The 27,295-nt window shown below is 33.7% G+C and overlaps 2 protein-coding genes across 2 annotated transcripts; one reads left to right on the top strand and one right to left on the bottom strand.

Annotated features, from left to right (window-relative positions):
* Positions 1 to 17,126: 17,126 nt before the first annotated feature.
* Positions 17,127 to 21,215, top strand: LOC106134234 (twinfilin). The gene is made up of 9 exons (XM_013334232.2): positions 17,127 to 17,294; positions 17,440 to 17,517; positions 17,677 to 17,788; positions 18,032 to 18,194; positions 18,478 to 18,611; positions 18,927 to 19,030; positions 19,207 to 19,350; positions 20,114 to 20,232; positions 20,622 to 21,215. The coding sequence occupies exons 1-9, from the start codon at positions 17,270 to 17,272 to the stop codon at positions 20,772 to 20,774; spliced, it is 1,032 nt and encodes a 343-aa protein (XP_013189686.2). The 5' UTR covers positions 17,127 to 17,269; the 3' UTR covers positions 20,775 to 21,215.
* Positions 21,216 to 22,652: 1,437 nt separating this feature from the next.
* On the bottom strand, positions 22,653 to 26,800 carry LOC106132611 (RPII140-upstream gene protein). The gene is made up of 5 exons (XM_060945266.1): positions 26,467 to 26,800; positions 25,591 to 25,756; positions 24,838 to 24,926; positions 23,830 to 23,963; positions 22,653 to 23,283 (listed from the first exon to the last, which is right to left on the bottom strand). The coding sequence occupies exons 1-5, from the start codon at positions 26,616 to 26,618 to the stop codon at positions 23,054 to 23,056; spliced, it is 771 nt and encodes a 256-aa protein (XP_060801249.1). The 5' UTR covers positions 26,619 to 26,800; the 3' UTR covers positions 22,653 to 23,053.
* Positions 26,801 to 27,295: the final 495 nt, after the last annotated feature.

Below are 27,295 nucleotides of genomic sequence, written 5' to 3'. Positions count from 1 at the left end.
AACTTGGTTATATTGTGTCTGTTTTCAGTCGGAAATAGGCAAGAGGGCGGAAAATACCTAACTGTTTCACCGGACACATACCAAATCTTAGTCGCTTACAGAGTAGACAGAGCCAATAATCACAAGACAAAGTCTTTAAAGATAGTGACAGGTTTCTATCCCATCGCCTTAAAAATAATCCAAAGTTTATATGAAGAGCTAGATCGATTGTATTAACACCTAACTCATCAATTTAAATTCTTCATAGATCCCGAAAGTAACATTCTAAAATATCAATTCTAAAGATTGACCTACCTTAGCTAACAAACGTTACATGAGTTACATCTCATGCCCCCGTAGTATTAAAAACTATCGCTGTTTCGCTTTTTTTATGACGTGAAACAGGGACAGCGACACTTTGGTTGATAAAAACGGCATACCGTTTTGATGAGACTGGTCGACCTTTCATGTTATGAAGAATATGGGTGATATTTGATATGTAAGTACTAAGAATGAAAATGGTTAAACTTCTTGTGTGGTGGCGTAGACAGAGGCTACATCTTCCCACTTGATATCTTCAATGCATACTGATTTTACTTCATCCACATTCATCACATTTCTCCTTCATGCTACAGCTTAATGAGGAAAACAGGACATAAGCGAAATAACATGTTTTCGTTCAAACCGAACAGAATTTAATTATTTTACAAAAAAAAAAAACAAGGCTTCAACTTATTTGTTTTGTCTGAATTGAATAGATTATTAATTTTAATTTAATAATATGCACAGTTGTATTGGCGAACATACTCGGTTAATAAAAAAATAATTCAATCAGTAAACAAATTACAATAACAATTCCTACACTTGCCCTTCAAAATATTTATACATCCACAATTTTAAATGAAACTTAAGTAAAGTAAACAAACCCTAAAATCTAAAAGCTTGTCCCAATATTCAGAAACATTGTAAATATCTTAAATAATAGATATTCGAACAAAACTTATAAATATGCATTAGTCCAGCAACCGTCGGATCACAATATTCAATATCGACGTGAATTTCAATGGAGTATCTTCCAGAGTAAAATTGGAGGGAAATCTGAATATTCCACGGCAATTTTCGAAAAAAAAATATGATAATCTATTCCAGGGGAGACGCGACTATTTTCATAAATTGATTGCTTCGAGCCAATATCAAAAGAATTGTAATATTGGATTATTGACTTTATTAAGAACTCGATAATGACTTGCAAGCGTAATGGTGCATCTTGTGCAGACATTCATAACAAAGCCAAATCAGAAGATATAATAATTGAACTAAAATAATCAGCGCGACAACTAACTACATATTTAATGCAAACAATGTACAAACTAAACAAACGCACAGGTGATACACCCGCAAAAGCGTGTGGTCGTTTGTCCATTTCCATTGTTCAGTGAATCGAACCGACATAATAGCTTTAAACTTGTTATAGAGGCGGATTGTCCTCATTGAGAATTTTGTTCGTTTTAAGCTGAGTAAATCTTTATAATCCAGTTTTGAGTTTTGCCAGTATGGATTTAAATCATTAATTTAATACTAAAATGAAGGTCATATATATTTTATGTGATTGTAGTTATACGAATAAATCACTCAAGACATTTGTGCACTTCAGCCGTCAGAAACTTCAAAAAATATACTGAAATGCGAGCCAATTTAATTTTCCTACAAAGATAACATGTAAATTTTATAAAAATCATAACGCTACATGCACTCACCTCATTATATTTTTCTTTGATCCGAACCTGTTTTTGACAAAATAATTCGATTTCTAATAAAAAGAATTACCTTGCTTGGAATACCTAAGACAATGTTATAAATCGTGATATTTTTATTTGTAGGAGTGGAATTTCACAATTACCTCACAAAGTTCTCTCATCCAAGAAATTCCCAGTTGCTGCTATTTACATTTTTAAGATCTTGTTAAACAACTGGTTGTGTAATTAAAGAAGGCATCTACTTCTCGACAATAAAATGCAACCTAACGAGGCGATAATATAATCTTGAGCTACAAATTAATCTTAATTACCGTCTCATGTTTCGTAGATAAGGATCAAAAAGCGTAATGTCAGAGTTGTCTGGTTGTAAGAAAACATTTTTCCACTTTTCCTCCCGTTAGTGGCACTCCATCTTAAAAGCCGGAAAATTTGTCCAATTTGCTCCTTGCCCGTCTTTGATATTTTGATTCAAAAGAGATTTACAGGTCGCGTTCCCTGCACAAAGCTGATTTGTCGCGACGTTGTCTGCTGTTTATTTTCTTTAGACATATGGTTTAAAATTCCTCTACATCTGGTCCTTCCAGCTAACGTTATGTAACAATGTACAAATGCGATGGAATATAAATATCACAAAGGATCATTTTATTAAAATCTATTTGATTTTCTTGATGACAACCAAAATTTAAGTCTAATACACGGCTATCGCTTAGCCGTTCATAAGACTTATATTTTATAATAGTTAAGTACATATACAAAATTTGCAACGGGTATTGCTGAAGACCCTAAGACAAAAAAAGCTTAATTTTTGCGGACAAATACGGAGGCAACAGTTGGTTAAAAATATTTTGAATTCGTAATAACTGACACGATGATAGAGCTATTTGAATTTCATAAATCCGAATGGATAAAGTAGCCGACCTTGCTTCTGTACATTATCCAAGGAACGTATCAGAGACTGGGGCGCATCGTGGAATCCTTAGAGTGTTACTTAGAGTCTTTGTCATGTAAATCAGCTGTCGAACCCAGGGGATGGTATTCAAATTGAAATATTGTAGGCAAATATTTTAGTTGACAATATAAAACATCCTTATTTTATGGCATCGTGTGTACGGTGCCTATCTGATTTGACAATGAACAATATAACTTTTACTTGTCAGGTGGTGTAGCGAAGATAATTTATTTTATGTTATTGTTTTAATAAAATTCTTAGTTAATCTTAATCTTATAGATATATAGATATTGGTAATACACCTCGCACTGATTCCAAAATTTAAATAAAATAAGATTTTTAAGTATAAGTAGGCTTGTACGTGCATTGATCTTCCCAATTTTCCTTTACGCAGCGGAAACGTGGACCCTACGAGACACTGAGAGAAAACGCATAGATGCCCTGGAGATGTGGTGCTGGAGAAGAATGCTTGGAGTAGTATGGACAGACTTTCGCACCAACCAGTCCATTCTCCAGGAACTCAGAATCAAGCATCGCTTATCTTCCTTAGTGCAGGCTCGAATTCTCACTTTCTTCGGGCACGTGTCGCGTCGTAACGAGGCATCCATTGAACGACTGGTGGTGCAGGGGCGAGTTGAGGGTACCCGACCTCGAGGCAGGTCACCCATGAGGTGGACAGATCAAATAAAATCAGCACTAGGTGACCCTCTCTGTGAATGCTCCAGAAAGGCAGCGATGCGCGACGAGTGGCGAAGGATTGTAAAGCGAGCCACTAACCCTTCTGTACGACCACGACCACTCTGACAAGAGTGTAACGCATAAGAAGAAGAAGAAGTTAGAATTTACTCACTATCTAAGTTAATAATATGTTCATTTATACATTACTTTTAGGTTGGTACTCCTTAAAAAGTGATTTTAAAATAACAATCATAATGTTTGATTTAAATGAAAATAATTTAAACACCCAAAATAACAGAATATATAATAATCCATTTACTTATAGTTTTAACGTTAAATCGTGGGTACAATTAATTATTCGGTGGTTTAATGCCAATTACTATGTATTTTAAAATACATTCGGACGAAGTTCTTCATATATTTTACGGTCTGCATATTTGTATTCATACAAATCAACAAATAATTTCTGACCAATTCTTTGATTCATATGATAAATAACAATATAAGACTTGATACAATTAAGTATAAGTCACATTAAAGGCGTATCTACTCATGAAATATACTAAAAAGCCTCGGTCATTTTTCATTTAATTATACCAACATTCGAAAGATTTTTATTTCGCTTTAAATACAACGACACCAGATTTATCTTTGAATTATGTGTATAACGTTTTCAAATGTTAATTTTATTTAATATAATTAAGTAGTAATGTCGAATTCCTTTAATTATCAGCAAACTCATATATGAGTTCCCAATAACACTGTAGTAAATTTAACAGACGGATCCGAGACTTAAGGCATGTTAAGACGATCCGAGGATAAACTTAACCGCATTAAGCAAGCCGATAACAGGTGCACTGACATGAATATGCAATAGCAGATATCAAGATAAATGACGTGCCTATCTTCTACATGCTGATAGGTAATACGACACAACTGTTAGATAACTTATAGTAACACAAGTGTGCGCAAATGTATTATAAGTTAGATTATTTGTGAACTACCTTCTGCCTGTGGTTTCGCTCGGTCACGTATACTTTTAACGCAAATCCTACGGGAACAGTTATTTTTACAGGATGGAAAGTACTTCTAATGGCAGTAGGTGTGCCCTCGAATTCGTCGGTACCCACAAAGACCCGTTTTCCCGTTGCCGTGGGAATTTCGGTAAATCCTCTAAATGTTCTTTGTCAAGTGACATATACCTGCATGCCAAATGAAATAGATTAATTTACAAATAAATTTTTGTACAAATGAACATTTTCATTCGTCGTTAATCGCAAATCCCGTGGGAACGGTACTGTTTTTATCGGAACTTTTACAATAAGAACTAGAATATCGATAACACTTTTATTTGCTCTTCCCTTCCTTCTCATCCCAAATAATATCCATGCAATACCTGTGCAAAATCAAAGTTAAACACAAAATCTTTTTTTAGTTTCACCTAAACAAATTACATTTTATATCTGGCCGGAACTGGTCCCAGGGTAAAAATTTGTGATCCTCATCAAATAAGCCTAGACAAACAGAACTAGTTACCTACTGTTAAATAAATAAAACCCTCGTAATTTACATTTCTGCGTCCAATTTCATTAGGTCGCGATTTATTTTCCGCTTCATAGTCGCCATCTTGCGGTAAAGATAATAACTTTATTTGAATAAATGAAGCATATCTAAGTGACCTTTTTAAAGCTCTTGTGTTTTTAATTTTGTAACTGCATATTGTGTCATAGATACTAACAATGTTACATTATGTTCGAGAAATAATTCAATAAAAAAAATTAATTTAGGAATTGCAACCGTAATGCAATCTTCAAACTAAAAAAAATACAAACTAAAAAATCTACAAAGTAAAAAAAACTTGAATGTAGATACAGTCATTAGTTACGAAAAGGCTTAGTGATGGAATTGTGGATCGGATATATAGTGACAGGTTTAAAGCCCCTCGCCTTAAAACAACACTAGTCTTTGTGTTTAAGTTATGCTTTTCATTACATGTAGGTTAAGACAAAATACTCTTGGAATACTTATACGATAGAGTGTAAATTAACCCTAACCCTCGAGAAAATATCGATAGGGGAGACGAGAGACCACTCGAACGACACGAGCATTTTATCATCAACTGTTTCAAATATTTGAGGAAGGCGGGAAGACGCAACTCCATCCTAACCAAACATTGGAACAATCTCCCAGGCCGACAAACACAATGGACAAGATGTAACTTCAGTTCTTATAAGGTGATTCCACTTATCATATCAGGTACCACCTTTCTTATTAGGTATTCGGTTCCACCTTGCCCAGAATAGAAAACCATTAGTTAAAAGTGATAAGTTTTACTTGAAAAATCATTTGAAACCATTCGTTAACGTACTTTGATGAAATCGGGGATGTCCTGAATTTCACAAGAGAATAATATTATACAATGAATCCGCCATATTTAATTCAGTAGAAGTCGGTGAAAAAAAAACATGAACAGTCAGTAAAAGCGAGTTGATCAAGAACCTGTGGGAAGTGCCACGTTTTTGATTGGCCCACAGTTCGCAAAACTCACATTATAACAGTCGGATTGAACAAATATTTGAAAATCAAGTTAGCAAATACGGGATTGTAATGAAATTGCCGGGAACTAGCAACTTTTATGGCATCCAAGCAAAATTACGTTAGGGGAAACGTTTTATTTCCTGGGAATACTAAATTTTAAAACATTGCAGATAATGTACGAAAACTGCTCCCTTCGCAAAACAACCAATAATTTATATTTCAATTTTAGTTACGAAAATTAAGCAAAAAATAAGGAGATGGATGGAGACATATAGAAAGAACCATAAATATTCATAAAAATAAAAACAATAAGCTTTATGTAATTTTAGAACTGTGGGTCGCCTACATTTAAGTATATTTTGTAATGTTTTAACCTTTAATTCGGAATAGCTTAGAAATGTACCAATTTACAAAATACCTAGCTAGAGTTCTTGATGTTTGCTACGAGTAGATATGGAAAAATAATAAGTAAAAACAGCTTTTAACATCCTCAAGAAAATCACTTCAAATCAACACAAACAGTGAAGTGAACATACACCTTAAAAACATTCAAGAAGAAAGGAATTATATACTCGTAAATATAATATGTATAAATACTACACTTTGCCTTGGCCCGATACCATCTGATTTGTTACACAAAATACCTAATAGTTATGGACATGCATAATGGAAATTCAGCTTAAAGTTAAATAAATATTTATGAGGCGAATATTTATTCGCGTCCGTTCGGTCCATAGCGCCCGTCGGCCGATTGAATCTCAAAGAGTTTAATAAAACGTGAAATTTCTCTATTATTGCACCATCGATACACATAGGTACGGAACAGACACAAAGGTTTACCGAAATAAAATCACTATAACGGATCTATGTTCTACGATCAATTTGAACAGCTTCTTATTTAGAATATTATGGTATACGTTATTTTATTATAGGATTTCGTTGAAAAGGACTTCTCTCACTATCAGAGATCTATCATTTGCAGAGATGGTGATATAGTCAGAACATATGCCAGGAGAATGATGATGTGCAAACCAAAATATGATCCAATACTGACGAAGATAAAACAGCTTTTAAGTCATGTAAATGTACTGTAGTAGGTATGCCATCTTTTCCTTAAATTTACTTAGGGCACTTTCGACGATTGCTTGTGATGTGAATTTGATAGCGACCAAATGGCATCAGATAAAACTTTTGCCTGAAAATACGTCTATAGGCTTTAAATTCTTGATTTATCTTTATATAAATAAGTTTGGTTTGTAACTATTTCCAATTTGAATGATCATCAAAGTTTTACTTGTTAGTTCATTGCCTTTAAAATTTCTTTGAATTTTAATATTTATCGAAATTAGACTTTTTTTGTTCACTGACTGATAAAAAACAAAGTAAATAGAGCACAAACGCGGGACGAGGGTAATCAAACACTTTTGCACAATTAACAGTAGCGGTGGACACAATGTCCATTTTATTTAGCCTGTTCAAACATGTCCCGCCGAAAACAAAGCCAACAAAAAGTGTAACGTATCTATTCTGCACAGCTAGTTAAACTATATTTGGCAGTTGATGAAAAATCTACTGCAATCACTGTTTTGGATTGTTCATTTGTCAATGCAAAGAGTAGCTACGGTCATTCTCCCGGCGTTTATCCCTGTTGCATCCATCCAATTAGAAACAGCCCTATTATATTTTGGGCTTAAATTTCCAAAACTTAAATAAAAGACAAAGATCGGGAGCCCCAAAGTTGCTGAATTGTATAATTCCACACAGAAAGATGAGCCTCATCTAGACTTAACAAATCACATCTTATTTTAGAACCGAAACGTCGGACAAAGCAGGATTTATTTTGAAATCATCCGAAGCATTTCTGCCCGAGCGTGCGGTTACGCGGCCGAGGGAAGTATTCGATTCACCGAAAGCAGATCCAAGTCAGCGAAATTCCCGACGGTTGTATTTGCAGCATTCTATGACCGGTCGATAATATATTATTCATTCATAAGGAGCACGGCGATATTTACTCTCCCATTACTGCGGTCCTCGAGTCGCGTTTCTTGCATTAAAAATTTAGCGTTAGTCCGTCTGAAGCAGCCACCAAGAAAATACTTAATGGATAAAATTAAGTAAACATGAAGTAGCTTTTAAACTATTAGACTTGTAATTATCTTGTAGTGTCTTCAGTGCGCAATTAGATTTTGTTGAATATTTTACCAGTGCACATTTTTAAAAAAAATTGTGTAAACAAAAAACTTGCTACGACTTGTGTAGAATATAGTTTTGACAGTTGAAATCATATGTTATATGTAATAGAAATGCGATCTTTACATTAGGGAATAGAAAGACGTTACAGTCCGCCAGAAACATAACAACAAAGTTACTACATTAAAAAGTTTATTGCTGACTGTACAATGTACATACAATACACAGAAGAATAACGGCATATGTCTATTTATTCATGAAGCCGGTAAAGAATGAGCACTACCTGTATTGTATGGCCGTTTTCACAACCTACAATAGAAGGCATTACATTTTCAAAATTACTCTTTGTTGTGCTGGTTGGGCTATTATTATATACAACATTTATTATAAGGAAATAGATTTAAGAAGATATTTACCCACTAACATCCAATATCTACGTTATAATTACTTCGACTAGGCTATATTCAACCACAATCTAAGCCAATTCTATTTATTTGCACTTAGTAATTCACTGTCAATATGCGGGTAATGGAAGTTGGAGATTAATCATAGACAAATGTATGCGTAGCTACCACAAACAAACTAATCGAAATACACGAAATACGTTCCTCTTCGCAAATCACTTTAAATCGAATCTACATGGACTTTTCGGTTGGCAAATCGATAAATAACCACAGATAAAAATAGAAAAACTAGATTGCAATGCGCAGCTCTCGCTCATCCGCTCAAAAAATGAAAACGATTAGCACCACAAGAGGTGTTATCGTTTCGGGCATCATTAATATGTTATTTTATTGAAACAATTATTTTTCCCCATTTTTCTAATAGATTTTTCTCAGCCTTCGATGCGAAACACGACATTACAAACAATAAACAAGTCAAAACAAAACAGTGAAATATAAACTTTTCTTTTTATTTATTAAATGTTACATAATTTATTGTTTGACAGTTTTACGGGATACGGGCATAAGTTGTAGTGTGAATACATCCTGTACTGTTTTTAATTTTTTGGGCAAGATCTTTTTTGATGCTTGGTAAACTGCTTTCATCAACTCATCAAAATTTAAGAAAGAGCATTTACGAGAATACCTCTCGTAGTGTCACATTCAACAGATAACGAAACGATCCAAACCCTTCTTTGCACTGCAAAAGTAGTCGCCGATAATTTATTTCCAATCGCTGCAGACGAGCTTACACAAAGCTTTACTACTTACGTGAGGAATATTCAGAAAAGGATTTTGCAATTTTCCGATATGTTTGACTTATTTGTATGATGTTTTCAATTGCTGGTTATTGTTTATGCTTTACAAAGACAATTGACCGCATTGGTTGTGCAATATTAAATTATCCATCAAGTTTATATTAAATATTTTTATAAATTGTCGTTGTTAAACAAAACGCTACAGTGTAAGTACTTGCGCTTTGTATATCAGTAATAGAAGAAAACTTTATTAAAAATACTTAGCAACTCGGCCTGACTTTGCCCGGTGTATTTTCAAGTATGTTTTGCACGTAAACCTTGTATCCAATATTGATAAAATTACTCAAATTGTAAATGTTGTGCAATAACACCTCAATATTGAGATCAAAATTTACAGCAACCTCATTAAAAGAAAAATTCTCTTCAACTTCGCTCCTCTTCAGACCTGATTAATCAGAAAACCTCGTCGAAACAGCTGACCTACAAAATACTAATAACAACGGGACACAATAGTGGTATCTGGAACCTCTTTCGTTAAATCGATGAAGTGAAAGAAATCCTAGAGTTGGATCCCAGCCCAGCCTCGTTGAGATTTCTGCAATTTATCTCTGTGACATTTTAAGATCCTAACATACAGTGTTGGGATCTCAAATACATAGACTATTTATTCATATTATTACATGAACTACTGTAGAAAGTGAGATGTTTTCACAATACACTAAATATGTGTAAAATATTAAATGCACGAATAATAATGCGATTTAAAATCAAGTCATAAATAAATTTCATCAAAGCATTACTATCGAATTGCATGCGATTTGGTCTAAAAGTTAAGTGTAATGGATATAAGAGTGAGTTCATCTACATGTGCCACACGGGACATATTTTTAAGTTAACTTATGAGTCGCAGAAAATGGGTTCTTATGTAGTAATGTTGCGTGGATAAGGCCCCTTAAAATCCTTATCAAGTATTTGTGTCAAGTTTTTCAGCGCAAAAAAAATATCATTATTTTACTTGCCATATTATATTTTTTATTATTTTCGTGTCCTTTCTGCGAATGTGATAGACAAAGTCTCGGACAGATGGAGATTTAGAAATTGTGAGAGGCCTTCTTAGAAAAGTATTTACTTGCTCAATCAAAGCTAAGTAAAATGCTTTAGACTTTTTTAAAAGTAGTTAATGTGGAATTTATTTGTTACAACCAAACCCGTGGCCATAATCCAAATAGTGGTGCTGATTGTTCACATCATAAGAAGTGGTAAAGGTAAACTGTTGTTTAGTATTTTAAACTCGGGTCACAAGATTGGCCTTTATCTTCGCTCTTAGATTGTAAAAAATACGGATCTAAAGCTAAAGTCTCAAATTTCCTGAGATTTCCTGAAAATTTTAAGAGCAATATTTTATGTAGACTTTAAAAAATTATAATAGTTTTAGTAACCAATCTCATTGATCGTCCAGCATAAAGGCATTTACGTATAAATGCCTATACGCTAGACGATCATTGAGATCACTAAAATTATTTCAATCTTATCATATTTAAAAATAATATGAGATTTGCTCTTGAAAAAAGATATAATCTCCTCATTAAATTTACCTATTTATTCTAATCTATGGGAGATTACAAAAAATAGGCTTTGTGATTATTGAACCAATTTGATGGTTGAACCTATGGAGGTTCACAGGTTCGAGAAATTGAGAAAAACTTTTTACATAAATTTTAATTTAAACACTAACATGTGTTCTTATCTGACAAGCAGATAAAAGGACAAAGGGCCTCATTTTTTATCTTTCTGTCAGCTGAAAACATATGAATCTCACATGGGCATGGACATGGGCTGGAATTGTTTCGCTTGTAAACATCAAACTACTTAACTACATTAAAATAAATTTTAAATTTTAAGAACATATTTTTAAATCCACTCCTTAAAAGCTAACCAATAAATTCATCTAGTGCAAACTGCAAATTTCCAATCGTTTGGCAGCTGTTTCTCTTCCCACATAGATTGTAAATGTCAATCAACAGAAATGCTGGGCTAACAACCTGTTAACTAATCCTGTTGCAATCAATTCAATAATTAAAATAATCCAGCCGAACGTGACCTTTTAAAGACTTTGGGACTTTGAGTCATTTAAAGACTGTATAACTTGACTGCTTAAGGTATTTAAAATGTGATATTTAAGTTGTTATTATATCACAGAAAAGCTGTTTCATGTAGCAATTCTATGAAATCGGTTTCAATACGAGTAACTACTGCCGAATTTGGTTTTAATTTGTAAGATTGTATGAGGGTATTATATTGTAACTAACCAACCGATTAAATACTAATAATTAAGGACAATATATTACCTAAGTTTTCTTGGAAGCTTGGTTTCTCTAACTTTAATAATTCAGTTATTCAATAATAACATACCTACGAAGCCTTGAGGCTATCTTATTGTTTTGATATCCAATAACTAAATAAGTACCTTGTTATTTTTTTTATTAAATAAAGGCAAACGATGGAAAATATAAAAGTAAAGGTAAATAAATAATAACATGACTTATGAAAGGAATGCTGAATGGTTTTGACAAATCAGAATATAATATACCTTAATTGATGTGAAGATCAAAGGCGACGACTAAAGAACTAAGCAGTAGTAAAATTTCCATAGGTAAGCGAATGAAATCCATATAATTAAGTTCGTACCTAGGTACATATAATAGAAAGTAAATAATCGATATGGGATCTATTTAAGACCAACAGAAGCCAAAAATTTGATTTTCAGAATTTCTGTATGTTTGTATGTTTGTACTCGCATAACGCAAAAACTTTTCCTTTGATTTGAATGCACATTTCGTAGATGACTTGGTAAAATTTCTCCCCCCACCCCTAGGCAATACCCCCTGTATTGCCTAGGGTATGGGGGGAGAAATTTTACAGTCAGCTTTCATGATTATCGGCGAACTAAATCGCGGACAACAGCTAGTAAATTAGTAAACGATAATTTTTATTAGAATCAATCAACAAATAAATAAAAGAATCATTCGTCATTTCTCTAAGCAATCAATACCCGTAACATAATAAAGCTGTGTGCACACAAAATGCACCCGGATATCAACGATCAAAACACCGAGCGCACACTAATGGCGCCCATTACGCTGCCCACCTGCGCTAATGGCACAGAAATATTTAATTGATGAGACTTGCACAGATTTTTCAATGAACAATGCTTGTTTTATCGTATTTCCCCAAATGCATTTCATGTGTTGTCAGAAGATTTAAATGTAAGCGATTGTCTTCATCTCGGGAAAACCTAAGTCCCATTCACTATCATGATTTATTAAAAACAAACACGCCATAGTTTATCGCGCGATAAAAAAGTCATCGCGCGTGCCATGCTGGTTCCCCAGATGAACTAAACGTGTGCTAATATGTTATGCGATTTTTGGTACAAAACCAAACAGCTCAATTCCAGGTAAACCTCAATTCCATTAAAAAGCCATATTACTAAACGTGTTTTTTCGACGTTGTTAGCTGTTGGTACCTTTTTTTGTAAGGGCAGAAGTCGCGATTATTATGTACGTATGTGTTAAAATTTGTCGTATTAAAGTATATGTACTTATTTGCTTATATACCGTACCTATAAATTTCATGCGTAATGTAGTCATTTGCCCACTCACTGTAACATTTACAAATGCTATCACAGAAACAACAAAGAATAAATACGTAGGATGGATGAAAATGCGGGAAAATCTGTGCAACGCTCATCAATTAAATATTTCTGTACCATTAGCGCAGGTGGCCAGCGTAATGGAAGCCATTAGACCGGCCACTAGTGTGCACTCGGCGTTATGTTGGTTGATATTCGGGTGAAATTAGTATGTACCCAGCTTATTTTGTCACGTTAGTGTGATTTATAAATCATATTTTGAAGGGCTAGGACGTAAAAGATAGGTGGGGTCGTATTTTTATCTAATTTATTAAGGTTGCCAGATTGTAATAAGTCAGAAATACTTCTTTCCATGGCACATCCCAATAATATAGTTTCTTTGTTAACATGTTAAGAGGTCTTCGTTTGCGTAAGTACTTTAAAAGGTCCCCTTAATGAATTATTGATATCTACAATAAAGTTACAGATCGCCTGCGGCTCTTCCCGCAGCTTCGCCCGCGTAAAAAGAATAATTCTTTAAACTTGTGGCGAAATCTATACGCCACAAGTCACATAAAATAAAAAATTTAATCACGCGACGCTATTATCATAAACAGTCTTAAACAGCCAAAAACCTAAAGCGCGCAAGCAAAAAATTACACGGATTAGAGCTTTATATACAACCTCCGACACAACATCGTTGGAGCCATTATTAATCGTTCATCATAATTACTTCATCGTTAATGTATACTATCTGCTGGTGCCATATAGGCTATGTTTATACCTATGTAGGAGCCACAGGCGAAGCTGTGGCGGGCCGCTAGTTTTCACATAATATTATCAAATTGTTCAAAGGATATCAAATTCAGTAAAATACCACAAAAACCGAGCTACATATAGATTGCATTAACTCAGCAAACTGAAATAGCTTTAACCGCCAGTTTGCATTCTGCAATCAATAAATGACATCCACATTCACGCACTATTCGTTATTTCAGAACATGCTGATTACATGAATATCAATCTAACGAATCACATATTAAACTCAATTTTATTTATTACTAATTTTTGCGCAAAGCTTTGCTACAATGGGAAGTACTAAATGTTACTCCTAAAGATTTTGTCTGGCTCTGTGCCAAATATCATCAAAATCGGTCTAGCACAGATTTTAATTAAAAAAAAAAATAACTAAACTAAAATTTTTAACGAAAGATCTTCCGCAGATGACGATGACGATGTTAAGTCATAAGTTCCTAATTCCTATACGTAGGAACCACGTAAAAAGATGACTTATATCTCATCTTTATTCCTCACGGGTGAGACAAAGATAACAGTCTCGAAAAGACTGAAAGACAATACATATAATCACCTCTAAATCGTCTATATCTCTCGCGGGGTAGACAGAGCCAACAGTCTTAAAAAGATTTATTATATTTTTATTCATGACAGTATTAAGAATTAGATAGTGATAGCTCGCCTGCGCCATTGACCAGCACCGCACCAATAAAAAGCTATGACATAAAATAATCTCTCTCTCGTTCATCTCTGCTTGTTCCTGGTTGTTCCACAGAAGTGTTTTGGGGCCCGGGGTCCGCCTTCTGACTTTTGTTTCTACGTGATCCAATTTTCCGACCATAATCTATATATAATAACAATACTGTTCCAATAATATTTACATGGGAATAACTTGTTTATTTGAAATATCGCCTGAAATGAGAGTTTCACAACAGATTCGTTTTCGTTTGCTAATTAAATACACAGAGCTGTTTACACAATATCAGTTACTATATTTGTGTCAATAAACAGTCAAATTGGAATGGAATACAACTTTTCTCCTTTCTTATAATATGAACTTATATTACGATAGCTTGGAGTAATGGTACCATAAGCAGTCAGTATTTGTACAGCAACTTATTAATTTTGAAACGTGGAAAATCTTGTCGAAAACAACATAAAATGATAACGTATAAACAATGAAATGTTACTTATCTAAAATTTTTATCACTAAGGAAGTTATTCACTTTAGAAATAAGCTACCTAAGTATTTTATTCTTATTTGCATGCTGTTCACGGTTTCATGTTTCGGACCCAGAGATCTAGGTATATATCTCAACACATAACATATGTATGTTGAGATCATGAATCCCAACGTACATATTATAAGAGAATCTAAGAAATTCGTGTCAGAAAAAGAACAATCCATGCTCAGTTTGAAAAACATTTAGTTTTTTTTTTTTATGTACAACATGTATGCACGTTCTTAATTACCTTCATAATTACTTATGTTGAATTAGTAGATTTGTCCGGTATAGTACCTAGGTATATAATATTTAACTTCAACTCCGCCATTGTTGAAAAGACAATAATAGTAACAATTTGTTCATAATTAACAAGGAAATGAGGAGTATATTAACTCATTGTTTACGTAAATGCGGCGCCGGTACGGGAAGGCAGCAACCGGATCCGGTTAACCGGCACGGTGCCGGATGAGTTACACCCGCGCCTTAATTGCGCAGAAGTATTTAATGGCGTCTGCTTGTGATGCACAATGAGTGTTAAATAACCCTGCTCGGCCGACCAAATTGACTGATTTATCTTTTGAACGCCCGACGAAAAAAGACGGGGTGTTATAAGTTAGGCGTGTTCGTCTATTTGTCTGCGGCCCAGAACAGATAAACTAATTTATTTTCTGAGTTTATATTTTTTATATGTCGGATTAAGTATATCTAAAGTTAGATCATGGTGACACATAATTTTGCCGAAATAAATAGATTATTATTCTTTCACTTTTATTTAGTTTAAGTAGATACCTATGTAGGTATGTGTATTAATATAAGCATCTAACGGTCTGAGGCTTCCTTACTCTACTAACGACTAGGCAAATGAAGCCTTGGTAGTTCGTTCATTGGCGTCCTTTGAGGCTAATGCAGGTTAGAATTGAAAGCCGAGAATCTACAAAGCATCCGTATGCTTTCAGCATTCACTACAAGCTTTGATCTAAAATGACCTTAAATTTAAAATGTGGTTAGTTTCAAATGGACACAAGGCAGTCCGTGAATCAAACACAGAGGTACCTACTTACACATTCAAAGAGTTATTCACTATTTAACGCTCACAAGGCATTTAAGTCTATCTCTTTCTGTGTTTTTGTTTTAGTGTTATAACAAGAGAGGAAAGTCAATGATCATCTACTTATATGGTCACAGTTTACACTTTACGTTTATTATTCGTAGTTTACATGAGTAAATAGGTATATTTTAAACCTACCTTACCTACATGACCTACCTAGAATCTGCCTGCAAGATATAATTTCCGTTCCCATGGAAATTTAGGGAAATTCTCTCTTTGCGCACACCAGCCACTCAAGTTCACTGCGAGCTTATTATGTTAATATTATAATGCCAAAAACTAAGAAATAAATGTAACTTGTTACAAGTAGGTAACATTCTTTCTTAGTTTCCCTGGAGAGAAGCACCGGATGCGCATTTTGAATATGATTTTGCATTGGGTACCTAAGTCAAACGTTTACGAAAGCGAAAGCGATTCCAGTCTGGCCTCCGCAACCCTTGAAGGGAAATTTAATCCATAATGGGTCATGGTAAAAGCTGCGCTGCGCTAGATCCCTTAGTCGCCTAATATGACATCCACCGGAAAGGGATGGTCCTTACTTACTTCCCCAGCCCAGAAATAGGTCATAGGCGAAGAGGAGTATTGGAAGTATCTTTTTCATCCGGTGGTTAGTGCGGCCATCACGCTATATTATTATTTTAGTCTTTTAAATGTAGGTACCTTAATTTGCAACATGCAGCAAACTAATGATTACAGTAACTTTGCAAGAAAGCTGCCCGCGCGGGAGTCACCTGTTGCCTCCCTTTCTTGCGCAGCATATTACTATTGCAATACAGCGCGGGAATGCTGCCTGCGTGATGGGAACCCTTCCTAGGGGCTAAAATTTAAATAATAATGTTTTTAGTTTGTAAAATTAGAATATTTCTTTTTATTATCAAATAATTAATATTAGTTTATATTATAATTAGGTATATTTATTAGTACAGTTCAGAAATTGTAATAGTCACATTTTCGTTAAATAAATGTATGTAACTTTGCTATCATCAAATAAAAAAGTAATTCACATTGACAAGCATGTCATTGTGTTGCTCTGACAGCTGCTAATATTGACATTGACAAGTTAATTGTCATGTCATCCCATCACCTCAAAAGGTATTTAGCTAAGTTGGTCTGTCGGCAATTTTTATCAAATATTTCTAATTTCGATTGCTAACGTTATTCCTCTATCATATCGGTGTTAGGTTTGTTTAATAATTATTTCATAGTTACCATTCATAATGTCTCACCAAACTGGCATACAAGGTAATCCCCTATTATTAATCTGAATCGCATATTTCCAACATATCGTATCAGTTTATTTATCACGCATGATTTGATGCTAACGTTAACGAAGAATCTATTAATATACTGTGAATATCAAGCTGATCAAGCAAATTTTTAATTTCAGCAAATGCGGAGGTTAAGAAGTATTTCGGGAAATGCAGGGATGGCAAAATACGATTTCTGAAAATCAGCATAGAAAATGGTATGTTTAATTTATAACCCATTTTGCAGTACATAATAAAACGAAAAATCTTCTTATTATGGTTTATGTGACTTCATTAAGTTTTCATTTTCCAACAGTCCTATTTGTTTGGGTTCCACATTTAAGGTATGTAGAGTTAATGATTTTCATCAATTACAGAACAACTAGTGCTAGCAAAATATCATGCTGTAAAAGGTTCATGGGAACAGGATTTCGAAAAATATGTACCATCACTCGTTGTGGAAGACCAGCCTTGCTACATTTTATTCAGGCAAGTAACTTTAATCCTTTTTTAACGACTACTGGAGAGCTAACAACAATGCACTCACTTTTAAAAATCTTTTATTGAATCATAGATTGCTAATTACTACTAAATTATAATGTGTATACCTACATGTTACAAAAATGTAGCAAAACAACATTGGTTGGTTTATACCAACATTGAGCAACAGTGAGCCGTTCACATTATACCAATCAATGTTGTTTTGAAATCACAACAATGAATGCATTCCAGGTTCGACTCTACAAACTCCCTGGGATACGAGTGGCTGCTCCTCAGTTGGTCTCCAGACAGTGCCCCAGTGCGACAGAAAATGCTTTACGCATCAACAAAAGCCACCTTGAAGCAAGAGTTTGGGTCGGCCCATATTAAAGACGAGATGCATGCTACTGTAAAGGTCAGTTTGATTTCTAAAAATAATAGTCTTAAATTTTCTCATTTAGATTCCTAAATGTTGACAAATCCTATGTCTTAATTTTTCTCTTCTGACAGCATCAAATATATGTATAAGCCTATCAATGTTAGGGAATTACCCTGCTCCTACTTGCAATCAAAAATAAACTCACTCATACTTCTGATAAAAAGAAAGTCAAATAGAATAGTGAGAGTCATACAGAGTTAACTAAAAGAAACCCATAATAATAATTATGTCTAACCATCTAAAATTTCATATATTACAGGAAGAAGTAAGTCTGAAGGGCTACAAGGCACATTTGACTGGCATCAGCGCCCCAGCACCGCTCACGGACAGAGAGGAAGCCCTCAAGGAATTGCAACAGAGCGAGCATCATATCAACTATAGCACTGATTCAAGGTAGGCTCAAAGCTTTTTTTTATAAACAATTTTTTTAACAGTCTTTTCTCCTGGTATTATTCCCAGTCACATCCTTACCTCCTTAGAGAAGAGCTTAGGGTACCATGCTCCTTGATTGGGTGAGTCAGGTTTTCACAAAAAGCAACTTCCATTTGATCTGCACAATCATTTACTTTATAGGGGAACCTTACCTGTATTAGGTCATGGTTACACATTTGTATTGTTGTGCAATTGCTTGTGCAGTTTTCCTCATGGTGTTTTCCCTCGCCATTCTTTTCCAAAATTTCCTAAAAAACTATACCTGCATATTTTCAGGCAGTCAACAATGGGTGGAGTTGCATTCCCAATCACGGAAGCAGCAGAACAGGGTATTATTGACCTCCAAAGAGGTTCATACAACTACTTACAGTTTAAAATAGGTGAGTAACTAAAGTTTATCAATAAGATTAGTTTTGTCTCTTCATGCGCAGATTTTTAAAACCAGTCATGGGCTAGACATATATACAGGCAATTTTGTAGAATAATACTCTGCACCTGTCATTATTAAATTATCAAACCAGCCACTTGAGCATAAAGCAAATGGGTATTATTTCAGACCTAGAAGAGGAGAAAATCCACTTAGCAAAAGCCGCAAAGATATCCCTGGTAGAGTTACCTCAGCAAGTCCCCAGTGACCAGGCGCGGTATCACCTCTACATCTTCCCACACACACATGAGGGTGATCATATGGAGAGTATTGGTAAGTTAGTAGTTACACACAATGTGAAAATTGTTGAAATCAAACTTTTTAAGTATTAAAATGGCCCGTTGCATGTACATATTGTGCATTAAAATTACAGGGCATTAAAGTCATAATAGACCATAGAAATCGGAATTATGCTCCGAATTTTATGACTCAACCTTATTCACATAATTCTATTAAAGTTCTTCTTTCATGCCGTGCCGTGTTGTTCCCGTCACCAATAGAAAAAAGAATAGGACCACTCAATCTCTTTCCCATGGATGTCGTAAAAGGCGACTTAGGGATAGGCTTATATTGCGATTCATTTTTAAGAAGAATGGCTAGCAATCTGTCACTATTTGAATCACAATTCTACCATTAAGTCAAACTGTGGCTTAAAAAATGAATTTAATAAAAAAAATTAAAACTAGTTACTGGTCTTATTTTAGACTCCTTTAATTATAAATGTGTATTCATCTTCTAAGACAAGTCAGTTCATATTTGACAAAACTACAAGTGCCATTTGTGTGAATTTCACGTTCATTCGCGGTATTGTTTTGTGACACGTGATGTCTGACTGAGACAAGTGATGACTAAGACACGAGACATCCAAGACACGTTACGTCCGAGACTAGTGATGTATGAGACAGGAGACGTCAGAGATACTCAGTGTAGTATTTTAGGCGTATAGATTTCGTTTTTCGGCAAACGAAGTCGCGGACATCTACTTGTTTCCATACCCATAATATGTTATTCATATTACCAATCATTACATTTTCAGTATTCATCTACTCCATGCCTGGTTACTCGTGCAGCATAAAGGAAAGGATGATGTATTCGAGTTGTAAAGGACAGTTCCTAGATATCATTGAGAAAATGGGATTGGAAATTGCCAAAAGAGTAAGTACATTTTTTTTGTCGCTATAACTATTTTCATACACATCAGTCTGTAAAAGATTGTAGCCAAGCTCGGCTGTATGGCTTAATGATGGAATCGATATCTGTCAGGTTGCTAACTAACCCATCGCCTAAACGAAGATTCTCAAGTTTCTTTTGATTGACTTTCACAATCTGCATGGAGAGATGTAGATTTATTGCAACAATTGAAAATTTACCACTACGCAACCACCAGATGGCGTATGGACTCAAACATTATACTCACGTACACTTCATCTATTGAATAATCAAAGCTAAATATTCTATTTAATCTGTAATAATGGAGTTGTTAGCTAAATATCTATGTGAATTTAAAGAACTTCATAAATTAAAATCTTAATTCTAAATTCCAGCTTGAAATTGATGACGGCAAGGAGTTGACGGAGGAATTTCTATACGACGAGATTCATCCGAAGAGGAATCTTCACAGGCCCGCATTTGCCAAGCCCAAAGGTCCTCCAAACAGAGGCGCCAAGCGTATCACTAAGTCCCAATCAGCTCAATAGGTTAAGTTTAAATTTTTTTCGTCGTTACTCGATCAAGTCAAGCGCATAGGAAAGTTATTGTTAAACGACCTTTTTTGGGTTGAAAAATAAAGTCAAGGTGTAGTTGAAACTTTGGAGACTATGTCCAGAAGAGGTGTCAAGGTACAAGGTGTTCACTTCGAGATTTTTGGCTTACCTACACCTAGGTAGTAGCTGTACTGTAATGACTTGACATTTGCTAAGCGAAAATATGGTAAATGTAATTTTACACAATAAAATATATGATGTTGCTGCAATAAAAATAATCGATTATATTTTTACGATTAATGTATTTAGGAAACAAATCATAGTCGCTCCTATTATAATAACAGCATGGTAATATGAATAATGTTAATTTTCGTTAAAGGGAAACGATATTACTAAGAAATTACCAAATTTGACTTTTATTTAAGTTTGTATTTCTTTTAATTAATTTAAAAGAAATATTATACACTTTTCATGAACTCGTTGAACTTGACATGAATCTAGCTAGACTCGTTAGTGTGTACGTAATTCGCGTGGCAAAGAAGTTATTCTTTTAGAAACTGTTTCATTGGAAATCCGCTGTGATATTGATGGTCATTACTTGTTGTATAAAATTTTCGAGAAATCATTAAAACAAATGATTATAACATGCTGAGTAATCAATTTATATCGTTTTATTAAGTTTAAATCAAAATGGGTAATTTATTTGTCTATAATAAATAATGTCCATAAGTGAAAGACTGTTAGATGGATTTTCTACCATATTGATGATTAGTTAAGATACTGCCCAGGTAGCATGGCACGCGCAACGCCGTTTTTATCGGAGGCTGAAAATTGTTATAAAATGAGCTCCACATCCGAGTTTCAATTTTTACAGTATTTTTTTTTAACCAGCTTAAGGTACCTTCTTTCAATGATTAGCAGCGAAGCATTGATTTTGACCGTAGCCGGTACCTAAATGAAACGAAACAAAAGACCTTATTTAAAAAAACTGCCTTAATGGCTACAGAGGTATTTCAATTTTTTCAATAAAATGAAATAAAACGTGTAAAATTAAATGGAGTTCTATAGAGGTCTCAGTATTCTTAAATTGAGTTAAGTAGTAATAAAACATACTGTTGTGAATTCTGCTCCATATTCACTTGTTTATTAATTACACAATGGATACTCATGAATTTATTACTAGGAATGTAGTCTTGTTAAAAAATGTATTCACGTTAACGTATATAAATGTTAGGTTAAGCCATTATTTATGATCTAATATTTTGTCTATTTTTTAAATCTTCATAGGTAAAATGAGTTCTAAATTTCAATAATTTTATTTCTACTTCGATTGTGTATCAACACAATTAAAAAAATATTAAAACACATAATTAGTAAATTCAGTAAAGTAATTTATTTTTATGTGTCTTGCTTGCCATTAAGATATGTAGAAGAATGAGCCGCAGAATCGCCTCATGCGCCACCATTTCGAAACAAAATTCGTCGTTAAATTGACACCTTTTATTGTTATAAAAGGCCATAATAATGGTTCTACAAACAACATATTTGATCGTGGTCGCAGATTACTGACACGAGACCCTATGTGTCTGAAAATTGCATTAATTTTTTTGAAAGATGAGGTGTATAAATTTATAAAACCCACGTTATGTGTCTTCTATCGAGGAGGCATTTGATAAATGGAGCTGTCTTGTTTTTAAAACATAGAATTATTGAAACTAATGCACAAAAATGTTATTTTTGTAAATATTAGACTTCATCTATTTTTATATTGTAATAATTAAATTATTCTTCGTGTAGTGCAATGCCAATAATAAAGCTTTTTATGAAAAATTCGTTGTTTTAGTTTGAGAGTTTAAAATTAAAATACAGGTATTTTATAACATAATTTATTATAAATTAAATAACCTCTTATTATTTACTTCAGATAACTAAAGTGGTTTTGAGTACATACTATACCCAATTTATTTATTTTTTTATAAAAATAATTTTATTTGATTCTAAGTTCATAGTAAACATAAACCAATCTGGGTTTACTCAAACATTAGCATTCTCCGTTTTTTATTATTGAAATAGACTAAGAAGGAAAAAACGGTAATCAATAACCAATATTAAATCGATACGATGATCCATATGACAAAATATACTATTGTTCGACAGACAGGTCATTGTAATAACAATGTAAATAAGTTAATCAATTTCTTGCACCTTCTGCCAGTTATTTCCGTACATGATACTATGTCTGAAAAGGAATATCCTGCTCATATGTAAGTAACTCATTCAATGTTTTTTAAATCCATCTGCCCTTTCTCCTCAACCAATTTATCGTGGTGCCTAGTCAAGTCATCATTCTTAATTTTGGCAGATTTTTCTATTACTTGTCTATACTGATCCTCCCTGGCTTTTTTGATATTGTACAGTGCTTGTCTAAGTTCTTGCATAGAAAATCCAGTGGCTTTTAAAATTCCCAAAATCACTCCTCCAATCACCGCACTAAGGGCAGCGCCTGAAATACATATAATCAAGTCTATATAAATATAAAATAAATAATAAATATATACGGAACAAATTACACAGATTGAGTTAGCCTCAAAGTAAGTTCGAGACTTGTGTTATGAGATACTAACTCAACGATACTATATTTTATAATAAATACTTATATAGATAAACATCCAAGACCCAGGCCAATCAGAGAAAGTTCGTTTCTCATCATGCCCTGGGTTTCTGAGCTTTTTGCATACTTTTATGTATTTATTAATTTAATGATAATATTATGTGCACCTCGGGCTTCTATCCAGAGGGATAGGACGCAAACGTGATTAAAGACGCCAGAAGTTCTTTTTTTACAATATATATAATTTCTTATCTGTTTGCCAATGCACACTTCCACACTATTTATGTATAGAAAAGATTTGTATTTTCGTATGTTTATAACGAATAAACCCAAAAACTACTAGACTGTCTCACGACATTTGTGCACACTGCTTTTAGCATAAGATTCACCTGTTTTGCACCAATTGCATAATTATAAAATCTATTACCAATAACTTACCTAAGCCAGCACCAACACATGTCGCCGCTGTACCCAAATTAACTTTATAAAGGCCACCGGTAATCGCTCCAGCGGTGATAAACTGTATTAGAGATGTATCATCACGATATACCGAAATAGTTGTAGCTATTAAACTGAAATACAAGCATAATACCTAGATTAATTTATAAGAATACATAGTGTGGTAATTTACAATAGTATCACTCTATCTCTTTCCATGGATGTCGTAAATGGCGACTAAGTGAATAAACAAATGTATCTAGTACAAGCTTCTCTCTTCACATGCAGATTGTAAAACTTGTAGCGGGAGCGATGATTCGGCTCGAGCGCCACTAAGAAGATCTTCCATCAGGCTGGGTGTTAAGCCTGAGGAGCTTTGCTTGCGCGATTTAGATTCTTAGCTGTTATTGACTGATCGCGTCGCGTAATTGACTGTTGTGATTTGTGGCGTAGGATGTCGCCAAACTTATAAATAGTTATATAAGTGATTCTTGTATGTAGCAATGGGCTAGCAACTTTCTGAATCTCATTTTTATTGGTCTTTTAGGGATATAAACTTTATCCTTCATGGGAATGAAGATAATTTCATGATATGTATGCAGATGTAGGTAGACACAGAAGTAACAATGTATGAGATAGATTTTCTAAAATCACTTCATAGTATAAAGCAAAGTCGTTTCATACGTCTGTCCCTCTGTATATATACATGTATATAATATATATATATATATATATATATATATATATATATTATATATATATATATATAATATAATTAAAATATATTATTATATAATTATATTATATATATATATATATACATGTATATGCTTAGATCTTTAAAACTACACAATGGATTTTGATGCATTTATAATAGATAGAGTGATTCAAAAAGGAAGGTTTATATGCATTAATGCTATCCGTGCGAAGTCAGGGTGGGTCAGTACATATATATTACTTGTTCAAAGCAAATATCGTGAAAATTAACAACTCAACCACTATACATACCTAAACATTCCTGTAAAAAGACCCAGCCTCCATCCCCAACGATGTGCTCCTCTTGCAAAGCCTATAGTCACATAATTTTGTAGTTTTTTCTAAAAAAAGGTAAAAAATTAATAAACACTTTAATTTGTTAATTGTATCCCAATTTTGTAGGTACTATCGTAGGTATTATATGCTGAACCAATATTCTCAAAATGTCGCACACATATTTCCCCTCCCGTGCAAATTTAGTACAATACATACTTAAAAAATACAATGTACTTCTACTGTACTTACAAAATACAATAGTACAATAATAATGATGAAAGGTACACTACATCCTTATCAGATAACTTAAACTTACTTTCGCATTTATAATATTAGATAGAATCAGTCTACAGAAGGATATAGGGTACCTATCATCCGGGTAAAACTAGTTCCCGTGGGATTTGCAAATAACCTGTTTTCTTTTATATGTGCCACTAAATCATAGAAAAGCTGGTTCTTTTATATTTATACTAGTCTGGCTGGGTAAAACAAAAAAACATAATGTTAATATCCCTTCCTGCAGGATTTCGGCAAATTTATTTATGTATGTACATGTGCATGTATGTTACATGCCATCAAATCTCTGGGCCCAGCTGTTTTAGGTTGAGCTGAGCATATTTCAGTCAACAAGTCAGTATGATGTTTATGACTGATAGCGTCACGTAATTCTATTTTTTTATTTTTGTGACTTGTGGCGTGTAGTTTTCGCCACAAATTATTTTAACTTACCTTAGCTTCCATAGTAGACTTAAATATTGTTGCTTGATTGTTCTCCATAAAATAAACATATGCTTGCTGAGAAGAGTAGAATCCACCCATACATGCTCCAATAAACGCCCCTGCCAATGAGCCTTGCAACACACTGTTTAGTTCTACAGATATTTCTTCATACTCACTAAAACATAAGTAAAATCTTGTATAAGCTTTGCTCATGTTGATTGGGCTTCCTAGTAATTCTGGTTGGCACACCCACTTTTAAAAAACACTACATAAATCACAACTTTATTCCATGTTCAGGTGAATAAAGCCACTAGACTCAAAGACAATGTCTAGCTCGGAAAGTGAGATACAGAGATAGCAATAGATTACAAGCCCATCACCTTATAGAAAAAAAATTAAGCTTTACCTTTTTCATTCCCAAAAACCTCTAATAATTTAAAAAAAATTGTACAATCTTTCCTCATCAGTAATAAAACAGTGAAATAATTCAACATTTCTTACTTAATAATATTTATGTAACTGAATTCTCATTAATGGGTTTCTATTAATATAACCCATGTTTATTTTTCCTGAATTAACACCAGATTATTGAGCTGTTTACTTTTTCTAAAAGTTAAAAGTGTTAGAGTGCTATTAGCATTAAGGTATTATTTATACCTGTAAAGCCCAATTATTTAAATACTATTAAATAATTGGGCCTTAACTAAACTATACCTTCAAAAGTAGCATGAGCTAATTTTAGTTGTACCCGGAAATTGCCACAGGAGCGAAGCCAATTTTGTGATAAGGTAAAAAGGTAAGACAGAGCTTCTATTCCGACTAAACAGATAATGAATGCAAACCACTGACAATGATCCCATTTTGTATTCGAACAAAGGTACTTACTCTCTGGTATACATTTTCTTCACACGGTCCCAACCTGTCTTTGGAATATTTGGTGTAGTTGGATCCAAAACATTGTAGTCGTTTTCGTTGTGATGTTGAAATAAAGGAACTATAAAAGTCGGTGTTAGTCTCACGGCAGTTCTCAACATCATGGTCAGTCAGATCTTCAATTACAAACTCGACATTATATACTAACGAATAAATTGTCTAATTACGTAAATTGCGGAATACTTTTTCTAAAAAAAATAATATAATAAAATTTTTGTAAGTACCTTTTCTAGTTACAACCACAAGAATAATATCGGCCGTCTCTAGAAATTTTGAGATTGTTTTGACAATTTGACATTGGCATTTAGTACTGCCAACCCAATTGGCCGAAAGAATTGAAAAGCTTCAATAAAAATGAATGTAAGAGGCCTCCACTGATAAATCGATTTTATTCTTTGTTTGTACGCTCAACATAATTATTATAGTCAGGTGGGTAAAAAAGCTCTTCAATTTTGATCAGTAAACATTTGTTTTTGTCAAAATTTATTTTAACACAATATGCAAGTTACACTTATATAGGTAAGTACTTTGATGATGAATTTCACAATCACGCAATCGTGGAACTTAATGCATTACATAATACCTACTAAAACTAGTCCCAAGGTTCTACCTAATTCTATTCTAATGTTGTTTTTGTTTATGTTATGAAATTAAAAGAGCACTTGCAATCTGGGCTTGAATTAGCGTTAAGAAATTAGTATCGTTATTACTGCCAAACAGGTTTATTGTTATATTGTTATAAATTGAGTAGGTACCTACCGTTATGCTGGGTAACTATTTT

Source organism: Amyelois transitella, chromosome 7 (assembly GCF_032362555.1).
Source record: "Amyelois transitella isolate CPQ chromosome 7, ilAmyTran1.1, whole genome shotgun sequence".
Lineage (NCBI taxonomy): Eukaryota > Metazoa > Arthropoda > Insecta > Lepidoptera > Pyralidae > Amyelois > Amyelois transitella.
Note: the sequence above shows the minus strand (reverse complement) of the source record. Positions and strands in the feature narration are given on the sequence as shown.

Coding starts and splice junctions, on each gene's coding strand:
- LOC106134234 (XM_013334232.2), top strand. CDS start 17,270: ATGTCTCACCAAACTGGCATACAAG. Junction 19,031..19,206: donor CTACTTACAGTTTAAAATAG/GTGAGTAACTAA, acceptor GTATTATTTCAG/ACCTAGAAGAGGAGAAAATC. Junction 20,233..20,621: donor GATTGGAAATTGCCAAAAGA/GTAAGTACATTT, acceptor TCTAAATTCCAG/CTTGAAATTGATGACGGCAA.
- LOC106132611 (XM_060945266.1), bottom strand. CDS start 26,618: ATGATGTTGAGAACTGCCGTGAGACTAACACCGACTTTTATAGTTCCT. Junction 25,757..26,466: donor AAGAAAATGTATACCAGAGA/GTAAGTACCTTT, acceptor CTTATGTTTTAG/TGAGTATGAAGAAATATCTG. Junction 24,927..25,590: donor AGTCTACTATGGAAGCTAAG/GTAAGTTAAAAT, acceptor ACCTTTTTTTAG/AAAAAACTACAAAATTATGT.